Raw genomic sequence first — 17,840 nt, forward strand, 5'->3', positions numbered from 1 at the left:
ATCCAGATATTGCATTCATAATATTGAAATATACTGCTTTTTCAAAATATTGGTGCCATCCATAATGCTAATCAATTCAGCAGGTATAACGATGTCATGAATATGAATGGGGGGGGGGGGGGGAGAGAGAGAGAGAGAGAGAGAGAGAGAGAGAGAGAGAGAGAGAGAGAGAGAGAGAGAGAGAGAGGAGATAATGTAGTATAATTTTCAGATACAAAATGATTTAAGGTTCATGTCATTCTCTTGAGTGGAAACAAGATGCTATTGTTTTATTTTAAAGTTGATGTTTAATTGTTTGTATATGAAATTAATGTAATGCTTCAGTGTTAGGAAATTATAAAGGCTTATTATTGTAGACCAAAAATAAACAACAAATACTTTAATCGAACTTATATATTTATTCTACATACAAAAATGAACCATTATGTTTCTTAATATGTTACATGATAATGTTTGTATATGACAGCTTCATTTTAAAGTGTGCATTGCTAAAATACTAGATACATTACCTTATTCAACAAAAAAGAAATGAGGAATAAAAGGACAGAGAATATTCCTTAACTGCTAATTCCGGGGGTAAACTAATACTAACAACTCTAGGTACAGTTATGGATGTCCAATAAGATTGGTAATGGAATCACCAAGATTATTGCATCCAGGAATCTAGCTTCTGTCAATCACACTCGGAAACTCCCAGAAATGAGTAACAACTTTGTTGTTTATTGTATAGTCCCACAACTGAAAAGGATACAAACAGTAACCACTCGCTCTGATGTTCTTCTGAGCAGTCAAGCCATTAGCTTTCACGTCTGTACTACTCTTCTTTTCAAGTTAGACATCTGAGTATATGACTAGCTCTGGTATAACGAATATAAAATTACATAAATTGCTCAGTTAGATGTCACAGATAATAAATTTGCACACAAAAATTGAATTTCATTGTTGTATTCTTAAACTAAACTTCTTTTGTGGACGGTAAACCGCCAAAAATTCAATATGTGGCATAGCAACATGTGCATCCCATGATCCTTAAATAGAGAAATTTATTTGAAGTAATGCGAAATTTGACTACATATGTAGCTGTTCCAGAAAAAAAAATTCTATTTAGATCTTTCAAGGCAACTGAGGTCAAGTCACAAAAAGGTTGAAACTAATTATTACTTTCTCATGTAAATATATGGCCACAACATGTGGCATATCAACATGTGCATCCCACGATCCTTAAACAGAGAAATTTGTTCGAAGTAATGCGAAATTTGTCTACATATGTAGCTGTTCCAGAAAAAAATTCTATTTAGATCTTTCAAGGAAACCGAGGTCAAGTCACAAAAAGGTTAAAACTAATTATTATTTTCTCATGTAACAGCAAAAGTCGAACAAAGGATACAATTATGTAATTGTTTACGCTGACTACAAGTGGGGAAAAGATACCAATTACAAATAGACATTTTTAATGGCTGGAGTTGATTTGCGACGTACTTTTTCTGTAATTTGAACTGGAGGTTCTGAAATTGCTGTAAGAGATTTCCTCGTTGGTCGAAACTTGTCCATGGCACGAGTGTAAGAGCCTGTACAGATACGTTCCCACGAAGAACTGCGGGTACCATTGGTGTTGCTGATACACTTGTTATTTCTGTTGTTGTTTGTATCATGGTCTAGACAGAAAGCTGATGTTCTTTCTAAGCTGTCTCCATTCCTGGAGACTCCACCAGCTGATTTCTTGCTGACTTCCTGATCAGATACTCCACTGTTTGACTGAAGACGATCATAATCTGCTGGCACAGTTATCAAGGTCTGATCACCTGTCTTGGAAACAATAGATGACTGTTGCTCTTCAGGTGACGTGGTTTTCTCACCCTGCTCCTGCAAATAGAAATGTTAAATTCGTAAGACATGTCAGATTCTACTTAATTTAAAATTTCATCATTGCAGCAAACGAAGGCATCGCTTGCTGGGGCACAGTGACCGTTGTAATTAATATTCAGATGAAACAGCGACAGGTTGCACACAGTTCAGTTTGTTATTACTGGTTTCGAAGATACTAGCTTTGTCAGATAGTTATTGCCTTGAGGGCAACACGTTAAATGTTATAGCACCGTTTGGTACCATGATCAAATAAAACTTCATGTTTGATTGTAGTTCTGAGAGAAAAAACAAAGTGAGTTGCTCAAATAGGAACTGTTGTTAATGCTACATGGATGGCGATGTGTCTTTTTATCAATTATAATGTTTACGCAAAATGTTTAGTTTGCCATTAAATAGTAAAACATTCACGAAAAAATAAAGACAGTCAAGATCAAACTCTGACTCTGGGAAAGGCAAATGGAGACTAAAAAACCACTGCTTTATAAACTATATCAATAAATGCCTGATTCCTTAAAGCCTCAAACTCCCATGTATACAACATCTTCAAACGACAAATCACTTTACAAATGAATTAATGTTAAATTAAAAATGAATTAATGTTGACGTTAAACATTTACGCGAGAAAAAGTTTAGAAAAGGTTTGGAATTAATTTTAAAGTTCGATGGAACTGCGAAGTGCTCTCATTATCAAAGACTGGATGAGTGTAGTCTGGTTAATTTGCGCACTGTTTCAAGTAAAAACCAGTTTTACACTCAACTCAATGTTCATGACGTCATAGCCCCTGAACTAGGGACGTTAAACCCTAATCTTCCTCTCTTCTCCTGAACTGTGTGCAGTACAGTAATATAATTTTGCATGTGCATTCAATGGTACATGTGGATATTGGCAACAAAATGTGCTGGAGTACAGTTAGTAGTAAAGAAGTACAGTGTTTACTTGGAACCAAAGATTACAATGTGCCTCTTAGTAAATTGATACTGCAATTGCTAGCGTGTACTATAGTTTTATCTGTGACAAGGCATTGTCTTTGACTGTACCTTTGACTGTTTGGCCTAGTTACATCTGTCAGTGTGTTACTAGCTGTCGACGTGGGCTTGCTTCTTGAGGAAAATTATCGTACACGGTTATTACTATGAAAAATTACTTACGTACTATAGGGGAATTAAAAGAGCAAATTACTTTTGTTCAAATTATGGTATAAAATTCCTGACATTTATGCCAATAAGTGAAATTTTACTTAACCTTCCCTGTAAATCTCTAATCGTTTGATTTATTTTTAGGCTAAGCCTGATAATGGTCATTAACTGAAATTAGTACCGAATTGTGCAAAATAAATGACAGCTGAAGGTTTCACCATGTATTTTAACAACTATTTGGCGGCTGAATGTCCCCAGCAGCAGACATACATAAATAAATTAAAAAATCATGTCAGATGGTGAAGTTCTACGGCATGCACAACGAAACTGTAGTAAACGATAAACTTTTTTATGCATAAAGTTGGTGTAAGTCGCTAAGTGCTCTCTTTCTCAGATACTGGATTTACGCACTCTCTGCCTCGGGCTATACGTATACACATTTTCTAACTGTAATACTTGTTTTATTGTCTTAAATCTTTAACATAAGATTATACCTGTTAATGAGTAGGTAGTGATAGCAATTTAAATTTTTAAATTCTATTAATAAGCATATGAAATTCCGAAAATCAAATTTTTGATGCCCCTGGAAGTTGCCAGATAGGCAACCTGCAACTGAGGTTGGGTTCCGAGAATGATGGCTCTCGTTTGCTGTTTCGTAATAGAGATGCGAAACGTATATTGAATAGTTTCGGATGCTATTTAGCACGTAGAAAGAAAATAGTGACCAAAGAATAAATTAAACAGGCGGTATGTTCTACATCTATATCTAGAGTTATACTCCGCAAGCCACCCAACGGTGTGAGGCGGAGGGCACTTTACGTGCCACTGTCATTACATCCCTTTCCTGTTCCAGTCGCGTATGGTTCGCGGGAAGAACGACTGCCGGAAAGCCTCCGTGCGCGCTCGAATCTCTCTAATTTTACATTCGTCATCTCCTCGGGAGGTATAAGTAGGGGGAAGCAATGTATTCGATACCTCATCCAGAAACGCACCCTCTCGAAAACTGGACAGCAAGCTTCACCGCGATGCAGAGCGCCTCTCTTGCAGAGTTTGCTAAACATCTCCGTAACGCTATGACGCTTATCAAATAACCCTGTGGCGAAACGCGCCGCTCTTCTTTGGATCTTCTCTATCTCCTCTGTCAACTCGACCTGGTACGGATCCCACACTGATGAGCAATACTCAAGTATAAGTCGAACGAGTGTTTTGTAAGTCACCTAATTTGTTGATGGACTACATTTTCTAAGGAGTCTCCCAATGAATCCCAACCTGGCACCCGCCTTACCAACAATTAATTTATATATGATCATTCCACTTCAAATCGTTCCGTACGCATACTCCCAGATATTTTACAGAAGTAACTGCTACCAGTGTTTGTTTCGCTATCATATAATCACACAATAAAGGATCCTTCTTTCTATGTATTCGCAATACATTACATTTTTCTATGTTAAGGGTCAGTTGTCACTCCTTGCACCAAGTGCCTATCCGCTGCAGATCTTCCTGCATTTCGCTGCAATTTTCTAATGCTGCAACTTCTCTGTATACTATAGCATCATCCGCGAAAAGCCGCATGGAACTTGCGACGCTATATACTAGGTCATTTATATATATTGTGAAAAGCAATGGCGCCATAACACTCCCCTGTGGCACGCCAGAGGTTACTTTAACGTCTGTAGACGTCTCTCCATTGAGAACAACATGCTGTGTTCTGTTTGCCAAAAACTCTTCAATCCAGCCACATAGCTGGTCTGATATTCTGCCCTCTAAATATTTTTTATGTTTGTCTTTATTTTCTCAAGTAAATAACTGATAATATTATTGGTTAAATCACTCTTGAACGGAACGTCTAAACTTTCCACAATGAATTTCAAATGGTGGCATTCACACAGGCCACCAATTGAACGGAACGGGGTGGACGCCAAGATCAAGGTTTCTCAGGAAATTACGATATGTCATTGAAAAATCTTTAGGTACTCGTATATTAAAGTAGAAGAGAAACTTTCACATTTTAACTGCATGCCAAAATAGCCTGGGCTTCGGATACTGCCATCTGCAAAAACGTGTTTCGGTATCTCGAACAGTTTGAGAGACATGAAGGATGTTATGAATATTTCACTTTCACGCTACTCTTTGTGCACATGAATGAAAGTGAATGCTCTACATACAACCTGTTTTCTGAAGATTGGAGATAGGCATAGATTTTGCATACAATCTTTTTTCTGGAAACTGGAGTAGCCATAGATTTAGTCTCACATTTAAAGGAAAAATGAATATGTTAATTACATTTCGTATGCAGCAATCTATGACCTAATACTCACCAAACGCAAACTCATAGCAACTGCTGTTTTTCATAGAAAAATATTAAAATTTAGAACATTAGCTTACTTAATGTCGAAATATCTCATGACGCTCATAAATGAGGGTATGAGATGCTGGAGGATCAAATTTTTACTGAACAGTTTACTTAAAATTGTTTGGGAAGATCGGAGAGCAGATGGTATGCTCACGCCTCCATTCCCACAGTGTAGTGAATCTGCCACCAGCCACACAGAAGCAGGCGGAGAAAGTTTCGTTCATAATAGATGGAGTGCACAGCCATTTGGCGACAGCAACACTTTGGAACAGAGGCGTGGACTCGGCCAGCACTGGGAACGATAATACATATCTGTGCAGAGGCCTAGTTATCTTCCACGGGCTCTTCTTCAGATACTGAATTGATAGCTTGTGAATGTTGGCAGTGTCCAGCCAAAAAACAATTGCGGGACGAAGTCGACCGATTTCTGTCGATCCAGTACTACGGAGCCCTCGTTCTGAATGCTCTGAACAAATACAATGGGGTCAGGAAAGTCATGGGGTAGCGATATGCACATGCACAGATGGCCGTAGTATCATGTACAGAAGGTATAAAAGGGCAATGCATTGCTCTCAGCTAATTTATGTGAAAAGGTTTCCGACGTGATTATGACTGCATGACAGAAATTAACGGACTTCGAACACGGAATGATAGATAGCGCTAGATGCATGGGACATTCCATTTGGGAAATAGTTATGGAATTTAATATTCCGAGCTCTATAGTGTCAAGGGTGCGTCCAGTATACCACATTTCAGGCATTACCTCACACCACGGGCAATGCCATGGCCGGCGGCCTTCACTTAACGACCGAGAGCAGCGGCGTTTGCGTAGCGTTGTCAGTGGTAACAGACAAGCAACACTGTGTAAAATAATAGCAGAAATCAATGTGGAACATACAACGAACGTATCCTTTAGGAAAGTGCGGCCAAATTTGGCGTTAATGGGCTACGGCAACGGACGTCTGATGTGGGTGCTTTTGCTAACAGCATGACATTGTTTGCAGAACCTCTCCTGGACTTGTGATGATATAGGTTGTACCATAGACGTCTGAAAAACCGTGGGCCTGGTCAGATGGGTCCCAGTGTCAGTTGTTAAGAGCTGGTGTTAGGGTTCGAGTATGGTGCAGACGCTATGAAGCCATGGACCGAAGTTGTCAATAAGGCAATGTGCAAGCTGGTGGTGGCTCCATAATGGTGGTGGCAGTCTTTACACGAAACGGACCGGGTCCTCTGGTCCAGCTGAACTGATCATTGATTGTAAATGATTATGTTGGGCTACTTGGAGACCATCTGCAGCCATTCTGCCGGCTGCGGTGGTCTAGCGGTTCTAGGCGCGCAGTCCGGAACCGCGCGACTGCTACGGTCGCAGGTTCGAATCCTGCCTCAGGCATGGATGTGTGTGATGTCCTTAGGTTAGTTAGGTTTAAGTAGTTCTAAGTTCTAGGGGACTGATGACCACAGTAGTTAAGTCCCATAGTGCTCCGAGCCATTTGAACCATGTTTTTTTTTTTTTGCAGCCATTCTTCCCAAAAAGCGATGGAATTTTTATGATGATGCGCCACGTCACTGGGCTACAATTGTTTGCAACTGGTTTGAAGAACATTCTGGAAAATTCGAGAGAATAGTTTGGCCACCCAGATCATCCAACATGAGTCCCATCGAGCATTTGTGGGACGCCGTTGGAGGTCAGTTGGTGCACAAAATCTTGCACTGGAAACACTTTCTCAATTATGGACGCCTACAGAGCCAGCATGGCTCAGTATTCCCAGGGGACTTCCAACTACTTGTTGAGTCTGTGTTACGTCGAGTTTCCGCAGTACCAGGGCAAAAAGAGGTCCGACATGATATGAGGGACATTCTATTTGCGAAATAGTTATGAAATTCAATATTACGAGGTCCATAGTGCCAAGGGTGTGTCCAGTATACCACATTTCAGGCATTATCTCTCACCACGGGCAATGCCGTGGCCGACGGCCTTCACGTAACGATCGAGAGCAGCGGCGTTTGCGTTGTGTTGTCAGTGTTAACAGACAAGCAGACAAGACCGGTCCGTTTCATGTAAAGACAGCCACCACCATTATGGAGCCACTACCAGCTTGCACAGTGCCTTATTGACAACTTGGGTCCATGGCTTCATAGCGTCTGCCCCACATTCGAACGCTAACATCAGCTCTTAACAACTGACACTGGGACCCATCTGATCAGGCCCACGGTTTTTCAGACGTCTGTGGTACTACCCTTGGTGTAGCATAAGCTGCTGAGACTTTTCCTGGCGCAGTGAGAGTAGGGATGCGTGGGTGGTGGAGGGGGTGGAGGGTGGGGAGAGGGTGCGTGTTTGACTCACTTGTCGTCCGTGGCGGCGGCGCTGGCGCTGCCTGTCGCGGTCGCGGTCACGGTCGCGGCGGATGCTGATGCCCGGGATGAAGAGGCGCAGGGCGTTGGGCCCCGTGGGGAAGCGGCCGGCCTCCGGAGCGGGCGCGGCGCCCGCGACGGCTCGCTCGTGCCGCGTGAAGGCCGACACCAGCTGTGCCACAGTGAAGCGCGGCTCCTGCGACGCGCCCTCGCTCTCCTGCCCCTCCTCCTCGTCCTCCTCGGCCTCGTCGAAGCCGTCGTCTTGCGAACTGCTGCCTCCTCCGCCGCCTCCGCTGCTGGAGCTGCCGGCACCGCCGTCCTCGCCATCCGAACCGCTCGAATAGGACGTATTCATCTCGTCATTGCCGGTCTTCTTCAACCTGCATTTTGTTCAAGGGCAAGTGTTACACCAAGACGCCTGTGGAGTCATGTAAAAGTTTTTTTTTCTTTATTGTATTTCAATAGCTGCTGGCAGCAGCAATGCGCTGCTCTTCAGCCGAATGACATAGAAAAAACAATAGAAGACATTTAAAAATAACAAAGGAGAAAACACGGTGAACATAGATATAAAAAAGGGGGAACATCATGGAAGGCAATAGACAAAAAAGCGGCAACTGTAAAATGGAGATAAAAACCGTAAAAAAGTAGCGCAGATAAAAAACCACACACTGGGACAGTTAAAAGAACACAAGGCGCGGTATTACCGGAACATAAAAGTCTCGACGGATGGCGTAGCACATAACAAACACTAACAGTAACACTAAGTACAGGGCTATTACAAATGATTGAAGCGATTTCATAAATTCACTGTAGCTCCATTCATTGACATATGGTCACGACACACTACAGATACGTAGAAAAACTCATAAAGTTTTGTTTGGCTGAAGCCGCACTTCAGGTTTCTGCCGCCAGAGCACTCGAGAGCGCAGTGAGACAAAATGGCGACAGGAGCCGAGAAAGCGTATGTCGTGCTTGAAATGCACTCACATCAGTCAGTCATAACAGTGCAACGACACTTCAGGACGAAGTTCAACAAAGGTCCACCAACTGCTAACTCCATTCGGCGATGGTATGCGTAGTTTAAAGCTTCTGGATGCCTCTGTAAGGGGAAATCAATGGGTCGGCCTTCAGTGAGCGAAGAAACGGTTGAACGCGTGCAGGCAAGTTTAACGCGTAGCCCACGGAAGTCAACGAATAAAGCAAGCAGGGAGCTAAACGTACCACAGGATGGTGCTCCACCGCACTTCCATCATGATGTTCGGCATTTCTTAAACAGGAGATTAGAAAACCGATGGATCGGTCGTGGTGGAGATTATGATCAGCAATTCGTGTAATGGCCTCCACGCTCTCCCGACTTAACCCCATGCGATTTCTTTCTGTGGGGTTATGTGAAAGATTCAGTGTTTAAACCTCCTCTACCAAGAAATGTGCCAGAACTGCGAGCTCGCATCAACGATGCTTTCGAACTCATTGATGGGGACATGCTGCGCCGAGTGTGGGAGGAACTTGATTATCGGCTTGATGTCTGCCGAATCACTAAAGGGGCACATATCGAACAATTGTGAATGCCTAAAAAACTTTTTGAGTTTTTGTATCTGTGTGCAAAGCATTGTGAAAATATCTCAAATAATAAAGTTATTGTAGAGCTGTGAAATCGCTTCAATCATTTGTAATAACCCTGTACAATGCCAGTTGCAAAGCGATTTAGAAAAGATTGCTGTATGGTGTGGCAGGTGGCAGTTGACGCTAAATAACGGAAACTATGAGATAATCCAAATGAGTTCCAAAAGAAATTCGTTGGAATTCGATTACTCGATAAATAGTAAAATTCTCAACACTCTCAATTCAACTAAGTACCTGGGTGTTAAAATTATGAACAACTTCAGTTGGAAAGACCACATAGATAATATTGTGGGGAAGGCGAGCCAAAGGTTACGTTTCATTGGCAGGACACTTAGAAGATGCAACATGTCCACTAAAGAGACAGCTTACACTACACTCGTTCGTCCTCTGTTAGAATATTGCTGCACGGCGTGGGATCCTTACCAGGTGGGATTGACGGAGGACATCGAAAGGGTGCAAAAAAGTGCAGCTCGTTTTGTATTATCACGTAATAGGGGAGAGAGTGTGGCAGATATGATACGCGAGTTGGGATGGAAGTCATTAAAGCAAAGACGTTTTTCGTCGCGGCAAGATCTATTTACGAAATTTCATTCATCAACTTTCTCTTCCGAATGTGAAAATATTTTGTTGAGCCCAACCTAAATAGGTAGGAATGATCATCAAAATAAAATAAGAGAAATCAGAGCCTGAACAGAAAGGTTTAGGTGTTCGTTTTTCCCGCGCGCTGTTCGAGAGTGGAATGGTAGAGAGATAGTATGATTGTGGTTCGATGAACCCTCTGCCAAGCACTCAAATGTGAATTGCAGAGTAGTCATGTAGATGTAGATGTAGATGTAGATGCCAGTGCACAATTAAAATCACACCTCTTGATGCACAGGAGAACAGCACCAAACACAAGAGAACAGCACCAAACACAACACTGAAGTGGCACACTGATGTTGAACAAAACGTAGGATCTGCCAGGTGCAAGGAGATGACGGAGAAGGGAAGAAGGAAGGGAGGGGAAGAGAGGGGGGAGATGGGCGGGGGCGTGCTGAAGAGGGCCAGGGAGGGAGGGACGTGGGAGGGACAGAGGCGAGGATGGGGTGCAGGGTCTCAGTGGGGGAGGAGGAAAATCCGCTTTGAGAGAAGAAGGGAAGAGGAAAAGGGGGCCCTGGGGAGGGAAGGGAACAAGGCCAGGTTATAGTTGGAAGGAAGGGTATATGTCACGCCCAAGTTCATCATCCGGGAGGGGGAGGCGCTGGAAATTGCCCTGATGAAGGAGATGGAGGGTGTGGAGGTGGAGAAAGGGAGGGATACAACGATGGAGGCATGGCAATGGGCCAATGGGTGGGGGGTGGAGAGGAAGGAGGAAACCAGGGGGTGGGGTGGGATCAAGCCTGTGGACACTGTAAAGGATGTGGAGATGTTGGAGGAAAAGGAGGAGGTGGGGGAAGGGGCTGCGTTCATACAGGGGCTGTGTGTGGGAAGGAAGTCAGATACAGAAGGCAAGGTGGAGTGCATGGCGTTCAAGGATTTGGAGGGCCTTTACAAAGCGGGTGGGGGGCGGATATCCAGGCAATGCTGGCATAACAGAGGATAGGATGGATGAGGAATCTGTAGGTGCAGAGGATGGTGGTGTATTTAAAGGTTATTTAAAATCTACTTAAAAGGCTCAAAAACAGTGTTGCACCATCTGCCTTCAATCTCTAATTAAAAGTATCCAGACACCCCTAAGTATTGCTGATTTGAACACGAAAGAGGCGAACCTGCCAGTACACAAGGTACATTCAATGAGCAATGTAATACATTTTTTTCTCGGTTAATATCGATAGAAAATTTGTGAAATTTGTTGTGGGACATTGTGGAATATTCCTTCAGCCCCTGCAGTTTCATGAAGCTCCGATAGGTGGCGGCACTATATGTAGCCTTTAATATGGCGTGTCTAATGGAGGTGCGTTCCACACAGAGAGGGTCTTTGAGATCCTTTTGGTGGAAAATCAGAGCATCGCAGATATTCATAGGCAGCGCCTGCAGAATGTCTACAGAGATCTGGCAGTAATAACACCGCAGTGAGTCGTTGGGCGAGATGTCTGTCACCATCACAACAAAGTCGCCTTCCACCAAAACAACCAGCCAATCAATACATCTACATCTACATTTGTACTCCACAAGCCATCCAACGGTGTGTGGCGGAGGGCACCTTACGAGCCTCTGTCATTACCCCCCTTTCCTGTTCCAGTCGCGTATGGTTTGCAGGAAGAACGACTGCCGGAAAGCCTCCGTGCGCGCTCGAATCTCTCTAATTTTACGTTCGTCATCTCCACGGGAGGTATAAGTAGGGGGAAGCAATGTATTCGATACCTCATCCAGAAACGCACCCTCTCGAAACCTGGACAGCAAGCTACACCGCGATGCAGAGCGCCTCTCTTGCAGAGTCTGCCACTTGAGTTTGGTCAACATCTCTGTAACGCTATGACGCTTACCAAATAACCCTGTGACGAAACGCGCCGCTCTTCTTTGGATCTTCTCTATCTCCTCTGTCAACCCGACCTGGTACAGATTCCACACTGATGAGCAATACTCAAGTATAAATCGAACGAGTGTTTTGTAAGCCACCTAATTTGTTGATGGACTACATTTTCTAAGGAGTCTCCCAATGAATCTCAACCTGGCACCCGCCTTACCAACAATTAATTTTATATGATCATTCCACTTCAAATCGTTCCGTACGCATACTCCCAGATATTTTACAGAAGTAACTGCTACCAGTGTTTGTTCTGCTATCATATAATCATACAATAAAGGATCCTTCTTTCTATGTATTCGCAATACATTACATTTGTCTATGTTAAGGGTGAGTTGCCACTCCCTGCCTCCTCTGATGCTGGCAAGTCTGCCTCCCGTGGCATCTAGTGGCTAATTCCGCAGTACGTAGCAGTGCCCGGATATGTACTCCTTTCCGACAGTTTAAACGTTTCAAGAAAACACTTAAATGGTTTCGAAAGACCTGTGTAAACAGGTAAGTTTTATAGTAAATTGCTCTGACCTGTGGACCTTGTCGAGGTCCTCGACTTGCGGGTCTGCCGTCCTCGTCTGTTCAGCAGCTGGGATGTCTTCACTTTCGACCGGGTTGCTGTCGTAGCCGTTCTCCCTACCGTCGACGCGCTCTTCGCCGTTGGCGGCCACAGCCTCGACTGCCGCCCTGGCGGAGACGGCGCTGCCGAGGCAGTTCCTGAGCAGCGCGGGCGACGTCAGGTCTGCGGGGGCGTCCCGCCACTCACCGCGGACCGCAGGTGGCTCCGGTGTCGGGGCGGTCGGCACGTCCGCCAGGAGATCGTCCTCGGCGGACGGCGCATCGCAGTAGACGTTGCTGTTGGTGACGTCGGCGGGCGCGGGCGACGCCGCTCGGCTGCAGACGTTGCTGTTGGTGAGGTCGGCGGGCGCCGGTACGGGCGCGGGCGCTGGCGATGCGGCGCGGCTGCAGACGTTGCTGTTGACGTCGTCGCAGTTGTCGAGCGAGGCGGAGCTGGGCTGGCGCGAGAGCGCGGCGCCGCACAGGTCGAGCAGCGAGCGGCAGCCGGGCCGCAGCGGCAGCGGCAGCGCCAGCGCCTCGCTGGAGCGCGACAGGCTGCGCAGCCCGTACAGCTTCTCCCGCGAGCGGCTGAGCGCGGGCGCCGGCCACGGCTGGTCGGCGAGCGCGCGCGCCCGCGAGGCCGCCGCCGGCGCCAACAGCGACGCGTGGCTCTCGCAGAGGCGCCGCCGCTGCTGCGACAGCAACGTGCGCCGTCGCAGGTCCTGGCAGCTGCCCTGCTGCTGCTGCTGCTGGCGCTGCTGCACCACGCGCTCGAACAGCGCCTCCCGCGATTTGGACAGGTACTTGCGCAGCCCGCCGCTGTCCTTCGCGCGAGCCTTCACCTTCACCTTGCTGCCGGTAAACCACCTGTGGCGCAGGCACTCCTTCGCCGTCGGTCGCGCCCTGCGGAAATGATCAGCTTAGATTAGTTTACCTTTTTTAATCTTTTATAGACACCGCCATTTGACTGTATTGTTGTTTATTTTATTACTACCTAGGTTTCGGCCTTTTATGCCATTTTCAAGTGACTGACTTTATGTGATTCTAGATGTTTTGATTAGAAGACGAGCTAACGGTACTTTAGACCACAGCATGTATAGGAAGAAGACGCACACCGATTTCTACCCGGCACAAAAGAATGGCGTGCTCAAAACTCTTGTACACAGTGCTCACACCATCTCCGACAGGGACAGTCTCCAACAAGAATTGGACCATCTGAAGACCGTGTTTCGCCGGCTGGTGTGGCCGTGCGGTTCTAGGCACTTCAGTCTGGAACCGCGTGACCACTACGGTCGCAGGTTCGAATCCTGCCTCGGGCATGGATGTGTGTGATGTCCTTAGGTTGGTTAGGTTTAAGTAGTTCTAAGTTCTAGGGGACTGATGACCATAGATGTTAAGTCCCATAGTGCTCAGAGCCATTTGAACCATTTTGAACCAAGACCGTGTTTCGGAGGAACGGTTACAAGGAAGGGCAAATTCGGAAGGCTCCGAGGATGAACCTCAGGAGGAGACGGCCTTGGCTATTATTCCGTTTTGTGGGGCGTTATCCGGAAAAATTGGACCCATTTTACGTAAACGCCAAGTGAAAACCATCTCCCGTCCTCCAAGCAAAACCAAGAGCCTTCTTGGTAGTGTCAAGGACAACCTTGGTCTACGTAACTCAGGGGTTTATCAGATATCTTGCCAATCCTGGAGTGTATACATAGGACAGACCATTCGTACCATTGACGACCGATGCCGAGAACATCAACGGCACACTAGACTGCAGCAGCCCAGTAACTCGGCAATCGCTGAGCATTGCCTGTCGGAACTCTAGAGCATGAATTATGACCAAACCAAAGACCTGACACAGACTTCCAAATACTGGGACTGTATCATCAAAAAAGCCACAGAGATTAGAGTAAGGCAGCCACAACTAAATCGTGACAGTGGTTACATCCTTAGCGAGGCGTGGGAACCCGCGATCACCCAGATTAAGAAGAAAAAGGATATTTCCCAGTATGTACCGACTTCGGGGGGGGGGGGGGGGAGGGAGGGAAGAATAACGAAATAACGAGAGCGGTGCCGGCAGAAAGATCTCTTGCCCGCGTCGTTTGGTGATGATCGTGTGCTCAGCCGCCACTTTCGTCATGCTTGGCATCCCAGGTCCCCAGACCTCAGTCCGTGCGATTATTGGCTTTGGTGTTACCTCAAGTCGCAAGTGTATCGCGATCGACCGACATCTCTAGGGATGCTGAAAGACAACATCCGACGCCAATGGCTCACCATAACTCCGGACATCCTCTACAGTGCTGTTCACAACATTATTCCTCGACTACAGTTATTGTTGAGGAATGATGGTGGACATATTGAGCATTTCCTGTAAAGAACATCATCTTTGCTTTGTCTTACTTTGTTATGCTAATTATTGCTATTTGATCAGATGAAGCGCCACCTGTCGGACATTTTTTGAACTTTTGTATTTTTTTGGTTCTAATAAAATCCCCTGTTATTTCAAGCATGTGTGTTAATTTGTACCTCTCTATCTACATTATTCCGTGATTTATTCAGTTTTCAAATTTATACTGACTTTTTCATCACCCGGTATATCGAGGGTCTATCCAAGGGCGATGTTCTTGAGGACAATATTATAGGAATGGAAGAGAATCTAGGTGAAGATGAAACAGGAGATATGATACTGCGTCAAGAGTTTGACAGAGCACTGAAAGACCTAAGTCGAAACAAGGCCCCGGGAGCAGACAACATTACATCAGAACTACTGACAGCCTTGGCAGAGCCAGGCCTATCAAAACTCTACCATCTAGTGAGCAAGATGTATGAGACAGGAGAAATACCGTCAGACGCCAAGAGGATTATAATAATTCCAATCCCAAAGAAAGCAGGTGTTAACAGATGTGAAAATTACCGAACTGTCAGTTTAATAAGTCACAGCTGCAAAATATTAACGCGAATTCTTTACAGACGAATGGAAAAACTGGTGGAAGCTGACCTCGGGGAAGATCAGTTTGCATTCCGTAGAAATGTTGGAACACGTGAGGTAATACTGACCCTACGACTTACCTTAGAAGAAAGATTAAGGAAAGGCAAACTACGTTTCTAGCATTTGCAGACTTAGAGAAAGCTTTTGACAATGTTGACTGGAATACTCTTTTTCAAATTCTAAAGGTGGCAGGGGTAAAATACAGGGAGCGAAAGGCTATTTACAATTTGTACAGAAACCAGATAGTAATAAGAGTCGAGGGGCATGAAAGGGAAGCAGTGGTTGGGAAGGGAGTGAGACAGGGTTGTAGCATATCCCCGATGTTATTCAATCTGTATATTGAGCACGCAGTAAAGCAAACAAATGAAAAATTCGGAGTAGGTATTAAAGTCCATGGAGAAGAAATAAAAACTTTGAGGTTCACCGATGACATTGTAATTCTGTCAGAGCAGTTGAGCGGAATGGACAGTGTCTTGAATGGAGGATATGAGATGAGCATCAACAAAAGCAAAACGAGGGTAATGGAATGTAGTCGAATTAAATCGGGTGATGCTGAGGGAATTAGATTAGGAAGTGAGACACTTAAAGTAGTAAAGGAGTTTTGGTATTTGGGGAGCAAAATAACTGATGATGGTCGAAGTAGAGAGGATACAAAATGTAGACTGGCAATGACAAGGAAAGCGTTTCTGAAGAAGAGAAATTTGTTAACATCGAGTATAGGTTTAAGTGTCAGGAAGTCGTTTCTGAAAATATTTATATGGAGTGTAGCCATGTATGGAAGTGAAACATGGACGATTAATAGTTTGGACAAGAAGAGAAGTTTTCGAAATGTGGTGCTACAGAAGAATGCTGAAAATTAGAAGGGTAGATCACGTAACTAATGAGGAGGTATTGAATAGAATTGGAGAGAAGAGAAATTTGTGGCACAACTTGACTAGAAGAAGGGATCGGTTGGTAGGGCATGTTCTGAATAAAGGGATCACCAATTTAATATTGGAGGGCAGCGCGGAGGGTAAGAATCGTAGAGGGAGACCAACAGATGAATACACTAAGCAGATTCAGAAGGATGTAGGTTGCAGTAGGTACTGGGAGATGAAGAAGCATGCACGGGATAGAGCAGCATGGAGAGCTGCATCAAACCAGTCTCTGGACTGAAGGCCACAACAACAACAGCAACGGACAGGTATATCTGGTGTGACACGCAAGAAACACACCAACAGAGAACATCATCGAAGATGAAAGCAAGAAACTTGTGTTTTTGCCTTTCTGTGGTACAGTGTCGGGAAAGATTAGTCGCCTCCTGAAGAGATATAACATTTCATCGGTGTTCAGACCCCCAGCTAAAATTCGACAGCTCATGAGGCCTGTGAAGGACGATCTAGGGCTTAGAACGCCTGGGGTGTACAAGATACCATGTCAGTGTGGCTGTTGCTACGACGGCCAAACAGTACGCACTGTGGAGCAACACCAGACGGAACACGAGAAGTGCTCACGCCTACGCTATCCAGAAAAATCAGCCGTGGCAGAACACGCCTTAGAAAATGGACACCGAATTCTATTCGACGAAACATCTGTCGTTATGAGGACGAAGGGATTTTGGGATAGCATCATAAAAGAAGCTACTGAAAGAAAAACCTCTGAAAACACCATCAACAAGGACGGCGGTTTGCAGCTCAGCACAACCTGGGACCCGGCCATCACGAAGTTGAAACGGGCGCGTCGGATGTGGGATGAAAACATTACCATATGTGGCGTGGAAGAGAGCACTATATTTTAGTGACGTCACAGCCAGCAGGGCGGCTATATAACGACGCGGCCACGGCAACACAGCAGTCAGTCTTACCACTTGACAATGACCGGGGAGAGCTCGGTCGAAAGCTCGTGGGATTTTAACCATCTGACACGGCTGGAAGTCCGAGAAAATTTTATTAAACTGATATAGGCATGTTTATTCAAATACAGAGATATGCAAAAGGCAGAATACGGCGCTGCGGTCGGCAATCCGGCAGTTTGGAGGTCTTTATCATCGTCTTTGCTTGTGATGTTTGAGAACATAGGAGAAGCTCTCGTTGTCTGTTAGGAAAAGATGTGCAGTTCAAGTGCTACATCACAATAAAACCGTCAAAACACTTTCTTCCTCCCTCCCTTCCTAACATGTTTGCTTAGTTGGTTCGTCTTTTGGCTGTTTTTTGTATGTGAGTGTTTGTTTTCACATCACGTATTTTTATTAAATGCCGATGTTCTTTAAATAGCTGATTGTAAGAAATATAGTATGTAAACCGTTTAGAGAGCCGTGACAATATTGTTCCGATTGGTAAATATTACAACCTACGTCGAAAATCGTTATTGTACATAACCTGTAGTAAGAGTGGGTCATTTGTAATAAAGACAGTAATTGTCAATTAGTATCATCGATAATATTTTGTAATGCATAATATGATGCGTTTTCTTTGTCACTCCTAAAATGAGGC

General features: G+C 44.9%; 2 protein-coding genes across 2 annotated transcripts in view; both read right to left on the reverse strand.

Moving 5' to 3' along the window:
* Window positions 1-375: 375 nt before the first annotated feature.
* Window positions 376-12,897, reverse strand: LOC124789569. Its single transcript, XM_047256973.1, has 3 exons — window positions 12,363-12,897; window positions 7,704-8,091; window positions 376-1,863 (listed from the first exon to the last, which is right to left on the reverse strand). The coding sequence occupies exons 2-3, from the start codon at window positions 8,064-8,066 to the stop codon at window positions 1,435-1,437; spliced, it is 792 nt and encodes a 263-aa protein (XP_047112929.1). The 5' UTR covers window positions 8,067-8,091; window positions 12,363-12,897; the 3' UTR covers window positions 376-1,434.
* LOC124788592 (serine/threonine-protein kinase 17A-like) overlaps window positions 8,087-17,840 on the reverse strand; it is a 405,621-nt gene continuing 395,867 nt past the window's right edge. Inside the window, exons 7-10 of the mRNA XM_047255862.1 lie at window positions 12,920-13,292; window positions 12,777-12,847; window positions 12,363-12,725; window positions 8,087-8,129 (exon numbers count right to left, since the gene is read on the reverse strand). Coding sequence (XP_047111818.1) covers window positions 8,087-8,129; window positions 12,363-12,725; window positions 12,777-12,847; window positions 12,920-13,292 — 850 coding nt within the window. The remainder of the gene's footprint in view (window positions 8,130-12,362; window positions 12,726-12,776; window positions 12,848-12,919; window positions 13,293-17,840) is intronic.

This window comes from Schistocerca piceifrons, chromosome 3, assembly GCF_021461385.2.
Source record: "Schistocerca piceifrons isolate TAMUIC-IGC-003096 chromosome 3, iqSchPice1.1, whole genome shotgun sequence".
In the NCBI taxonomy this organism is placed as follows: Eukaryota; Metazoa; Arthropoda; class Insecta; order Orthoptera; family Acrididae; genus Schistocerca; species Schistocerca piceifrons.

Excerpts from the sequence above, each read along its gene's own strand:
- LOC124789569 (XM_047256973.1), bottom strand. The coding sequence starts at position 8,066 with ATGAATACGTCCTATTCGAGCGGTTCGGATGGCGAGGACGGCGGTGCC. Across the intron at positions 1,864-7,703 it reads GCCGCCGCCACGGACGACAA|GAGCAGGGTGAGAAAACCAC; the intron begins GTGAGTCAAACA and ends TTCTATTTGCAG.